Genomic DNA, 6,000 nt, shown 5'->3' on the forward strand with positions numbered 1-6,000 from the left:
TTTTTAATCAGAATCATTCAGATCCTCAACACATGAGCAGATCACTGGGTCATCAGGCCTAAAGCTTGCATAGGAACCGAGAACCTTTCCTATCGGCGTCCATCATCATCCCCACTTGATTAAGCATACAGTACTATACAATATTCACACACGTGGGCCTGCCAAACAAACACTAATTGTTCACTGCTCCAATGTTGCTTTCTTCAATTGCAATTAAACATTATTTTCTATTCCTTTGTCCTGGCAAATGTTGTTTACGTGGGTTAGCCACAAGTATTTCTGACAAAAATTCAGGATTCACACTACCTTCACATTACCCAAATCACCTACAAATACACCAAGAACACCTCTTATTTTCTTCATTAGGAATGAAGTATTTTACTACAGTACACTATAATTCTACCGAAACAAGGGTCTGTACCAACAGGCTAGCCGACTATCACATGATCATGTACATTAGGCTAATCCAAATTGCTGTAAAGAATGGCAGTTACTTTAATCTTTATTCTTCTTTATTAGGGTTATACTATCTCAAAAGCAGGACACAAAACTCACAGCACACATTTACAGTATTCATCTTAAACACACTAAGAAATTTGGTAAAATCATAGAACAGTGCTATAAAGTTTGTAAAAACAGACTGTATTTTGTGGTGGTCTGAAAATTCAGATAATGGTTTCTGGCAGATATCCATCCTTTTTGGATTTTGGTGGGTCGACTACCATAACTGAAAAGCTATGGCTTTGCACTAGTTATCATAATCAATTACGTTTGAAACGCCTTAAAACATACCATGTAACAGTCTAATTGCATAACATTTAAATTAACTTTAATAAACTTTATTGTTTCCACCAGTCTTCGTTATAAAAAACCAACCATCGTAAAAAAAAAAAAAGGTAAGGTGATCAAAACCGAGTAATAGTAATGAAACACGGTTAAAATACTGGACCTTTTGTTTGGCAGGACTTCCGGACACAAAGAAAACATGATTTTTCATCCCATTTTCTATGGAGTCATTTGTAACAGTGTTCATCGTACTACAAATAACTCCTTCCTCAATTGAGCGAATGATTCATTGTTTTTTGCTCTGCCGTAGCTCCTTTCACTAGCAATTAATCATTATCACATTGATCCTCTGTTCTGGCAAGCGGAACATGTTTCTCTACACATATTAGCCCCGTGGGCTAATATTTTGTCATTATCTAATTTATCGCTTAGTTCAATTATATAAACTTAATAAAGGAGGGAACTGTAGCTTTGTGCTTCAGCCTTTCGTCCGAACTGGACTTGGTTCCATTCCCCATTATCAGACTTACTATATCAAACATGAGTTTTATCCTATTCTATCATTATTACCATGATAAATAGAACCTGTAATTAAATTGTATGCTCCAAATGTGAAAACAAATAAAAAAAAGGGGGGAGGTATAGGAAAAAAACAAGAACCTTACTTGTGGCCTGTGCGATGACAATAAAAGGGGCAAAACAAATTTTCTATTAAAATCTGAAACTTTAAATATTGTACTGCTCTATAAGGAAACCAGAAACCAGAGGAATCACATACTAGCCATCTAATCAATGATAATTCATAAACTTTGTAATAATCCTAGGGGTGTATGTATAACGGCCTATATGCATGATGACGGCTGACCATGATTACAAGCAAGAGGGGTTGCAGAGGGCGTTTACCTCCCCCCCCCCCATTAGGTAAGGACAATGGTTCCTGGTTCCTTATTGCTCACTCCGCAAAATAAGTTTGCGGGCACTCTATCTCTTTATAGATAGGTGCAAAGCTTCTAAGCTTATTCTTATTTTTGTTATTAAGTTTATATTACCTGTGCCTTAAATAAATTATCATAATGAGGTTCTCAATCTTTACTTTTATTCCCTTCTACCTTGAAATTGGATAGGATAACACCTTGCTATCATCAGTTTTGGCAACCTATTGTGGTAATCAGTTTGGACTTCTTAAACTCTTCTTGGCTTGTAGGTTCGGTTAGGGGGGAAGTTTAGTTTAGTTGGTTTCCATATTTTACGTTCGCTGGAGGAACTGGCCGCTGATAAACAAAGGCTCCTAATCCTATAGTATACCGAGTAGCCATAGATTTGTTCAAAAATGGTTTTATTAGTTCCAGTCAGGGGATATTTTCTATAAAAAAAAACTAATTCCTTTAGAAAAACTGCCGTTTTCTTCAAAAATTACAATCAGTTTTGGGACTGATGAATAGCCATTGAGATATACCCTAATATGTCCGCCGATAATGTGGGCTTGAGTTGAGAATCGGGGATTTAGGATGGTATAATTTTACCCCCGAAAAAAGCCTGTCATTGTACCCATTGATCACATCCTAATCTACAAGTCATACTACACTTGATCCAATATACTATTTACCCCAAAACTACTAAAAATCCTTAGGGGGTCTTAAGGTCTGTAAGTTACAGTAAGGTCGCCTCGCGGAAAAGTCATGTTACCGTAAATAGATAACGAGGACGACACAACTAAATAAATTACCTGTGAGCAAAAGAATGAACCCTGTATTCCTAATTTGATGCATGTCGGACACTGTAACTTGGCTTCTGCTGTGCAGCCATTTGTTTCACAGAAGTGTAGCATTTGCCCACCGGTAGACATCTTTGTTTTGGAAAGGGGAGACGAGCCTAATTTGGATTCCGTGGTGGCCTTTTCGAATGATAGGCGTGCCTAAAGTTTTTTATTCTCCTCACGTGATACTTGTTATGATATTTTGGTTTTTGATAATCAAATAAAAAATTAAATAGAATTTCATTTTATAAAGTTATGTATGAATTTCCTATCTACTATGCCATTGATATAAACAAATATGTTGAATCTCGAGAAGTCTGGTGTTCTTATATTTCACGTGACACATGTTTTGATGTTTTGTTCTTTGGTTTTCCTCAACATTATAATAGAAAGTTGAAATTAGTTTTGATTATTTTAAATCGTCAATGATAATCATAATCCCTATGCCATTAGTTTAATATTCTTTCTCGAATCAACAGTTCCAGAAGATGATCTAGCTATCTCGTTTCTTATTTATTCAAGATGGACAATTAGACGTGCTCTAGTAACTCATTACCACATAAAATATACACATTTATGGATAAGGGTAACAAAGGCGAGAAAAACAACAGAATAACCACACGTGGAGTGATAAGAATACAATTAAATTATTATAACAATTTGCTAAAGAGAGCCGAGAGGCCGGTATTAACCTCTGTAACGGCTTCCAGGTAGAGGCTGTCACTTCTAGTCATTCTGCGGGGAAACCGAAAAAGTGCCATCCCCAACAGTTCAGCCATATAGCTGTACAACTTAATTATTATTATTATTATTATTATTATCATTATTATTATTATTATTATTATTATTAGCCAAGCTACAACCCTAGTTGGAAAAGCAGGATGCTATAAGCCCAAGGGCTTCAAAAGGGAAAAATAGCCCAGTGAGGAAAGGAAATAAATAAATGTATTGCGTCATCCGTACTGCACGGTTGTAGATCGTGGACCATTTTACATTCTCGTCAAGATATTCAAATTCAATTAATCAAGCTCTCTCTCTCTCTCTCTCTCTCTCTCTCTCTCTCTCTCTCTCTCTCTCTCTCTCTCTCTCTCTCTCTCTCTCATAGCTAATAAGACTATACTCATTAATACACTGTTATACAGTACATAAATAGACCCAGCCTACGTTAATTGAAATACTACCGCTAGAGAGTTATGGGTTCTTTGACTGACCAGACAGTACTACTTTGGATGCATCTCTCTGCTTACGGCTCATTTTACTTTTGTCTACACATACACCGAATAGTCTGGTCTATTCTTTACCTATTCTCCTCTGTCCTTATACACCTGACAACATTGAGATTACTACTAAAATATCAAACCATTGTTCTCTAGTCTTAGGTAGTGCTATAGCCTCTGTAACATGGTCTTCCACTGTCTTGGGTCAGAGTTTTCTACCTTAAGGGTACACTCGGGCACACTATTCTATCTCATTTTTCTTCCTCTTGTTTTATTGAAGTTTTATAGTTTATGTATGAAAAATCTATTATTATGCTGTTACTGTTGTTAAAATATTTGATCTTAATTGTTCATTACGTCTTTTGTAGTCTATTTCTTTCCTTTTGGAGCCCTTGAGCTTATAGCATCCTGCCTTTCCAACTAAAGTTGTAGCTTAGGTAGTAATAATAATCACATCTTTATGCCAGGATTTGGCCAATTTTCATCACCACGCTGGGCAACTGCGGATTGGTGATGGTGGAAGATTTTTGTCTGATCGCTCACATCAAACCAACCTAGTCTAGGTGGCCCTGACTAGTACAGGTTTGTTAACCATGGCAACACAAAATCTTTCACTATTAACTAAAATACTTGTATAATAGACCAATATTCCCAAGATTTTTGTAATGTCCTGTAACTTTTCTTATCTTCAGAGAGATTACTTCAGCAAACAGTTTTAAAAACAAGCAGTAAAAGTTCCCATGGACACGATTGACTCAAAATGGTAGGCGTATAGGGTTGAGGTGGCCCCTTAAAACTGGAAATGGTAAATTTATCTGGTTTCAGTTCATCACTGTGGTGCCCAACCACAGCAGTGGCCTCCCCAGTCAACAGCTCAAACTCACGGCCCCTTGCTAGGGTCGATCTGCTCCCAAGCGAATGCTAGGCGAACACGATGCCACTATACGAGACAGGGGGCTAGTTCTGCATTTGTGGCTCTCTAACTTGTTTCTCATTTATCATCCATCTGGTAACAAATAATCAAAGCCATTAAGCTTTAACTTATCTAACATTTTCATTGGCCCAAATCTACACACTCGCTAAGAAGAGCTGAAACTCGATACTAATTCTCATGCCCACGTTGGCTCAGAACTGGTGACTGACGGCAACCTGACTTCCTACAAATTGGTGGTGACCTATAAAAAACCTTACACTGCTGGCGGAGGTTACATGCTCTGCTCGAATTACCATGGCGTCTACGGAAGGTACGTCAGCATTCAGTTGCTCTGCAACACAGGCGCGGCTCTCCATCTGGCTGAGGTTTTTGTATACGCTGGAAAAGGCTAAAGAGTCGACTATAACTGAATAATATCAAAGATAGTTTTAAGTTATAAATACCAGGTGGCCTCCAAAACTTGGTGGATTTTAATTTCCATTTTTGTTAATACGTTTTTTAAAAGATATTGTTTAAGGGCTGCACTGCTCAATTACGCATGAAATGTTAAAAATCTACTTATTATTCTAAGTAGAAAAATAGCTATGCAATTAATTAATCAAAAAGCGCCATTTGGGGTTTGCTATCTTAGGATGAAGGCTTTAGGTGATTCCCTGAGAGGGACGCATATCCTAGGGATAGGTATTGATCCTAGACTCTTTATCAGTTCCTTATAGCCAGAAGGCCTATTAGGCTTCCCCTTGCCATCTGATTATAGGAGTCTCTGGCAACTAAAGGTTTTAGCAGTTCCTTATAGACAGAAGGCCTATTAAGCTTCCCCTTGCCATCTGATTATAGGAGCCTCTGGCAACTAAAAGTCTTTAGGTCTTTGCCTTCATCTCACCTTTTGAAGATTTTGGTGATCAAACATTTATTTGGTTCTTCTTTTAGAAAATATCGAATAATGTCACTGATTACGACCACGGTCTAGATATATACCTAGATCTAGGGTCTATAGATTATATAATTAGACCGTGCCCATAGACCGTGGTTACGGTGAATTGTCTGGAGCGGGCAAGCGGGTAACCAATGACTGGATTCAACATTACACGAGACTAATGCATTTATCTGTATTAATGTCACAGTGTCCTTCTTATAGCATTTGTGTGTGTGTGTGTGTGTGTGTGTGTGTGTGTGTGTGTGTGTGTGTGTGTGTGTGAAAATGATTGGTTCACGTCAAATTAATTTAAATCCACTCTGTGACCAACAAAATGTGCAGTTATGGACAAAAGCTCAACTCTTGACTATCCGGTAAATCAAAATATTCT

General features: G+C 37.5%; 1 protein-coding gene across 1 annotated transcript in view; it reads right to left on the reverse strand.

The window, feature by feature from the left end:
* Positions 1-2,675, reverse strand: part of LOC137656699 (methionine aminopeptidase 1) — a 41,186-nt gene extending 38,511 nt beyond the window's left edge. Inside the window, exon 1 of the mRNA XM_068390905.1 lies at positions 2,513-2,675. Coding sequence (XP_068247006.1) covers positions 2,513-2,632 — 120 coding nt within the window. The 5' untranslated portion in view covers positions 2,633-2,675. The remainder of the gene's footprint in view (positions 1-2,512) is intronic.
* Positions 2,676-6,000: the final 3,325 nt, after the last annotated feature.

The sequence above is a fragment of the Palaemon carinicauda genome, chromosome 17 (genome assembly GCF_036898095.1).
Source record: "Palaemon carinicauda isolate YSFRI2023 chromosome 17, ASM3689809v2, whole genome shotgun sequence".
Taxonomy (NCBI): domain Eukaryota; kingdom Metazoa; phylum Arthropoda; class Malacostraca; order Decapoda; family Palaemonidae; genus Palaemon; species Palaemon carinicauda.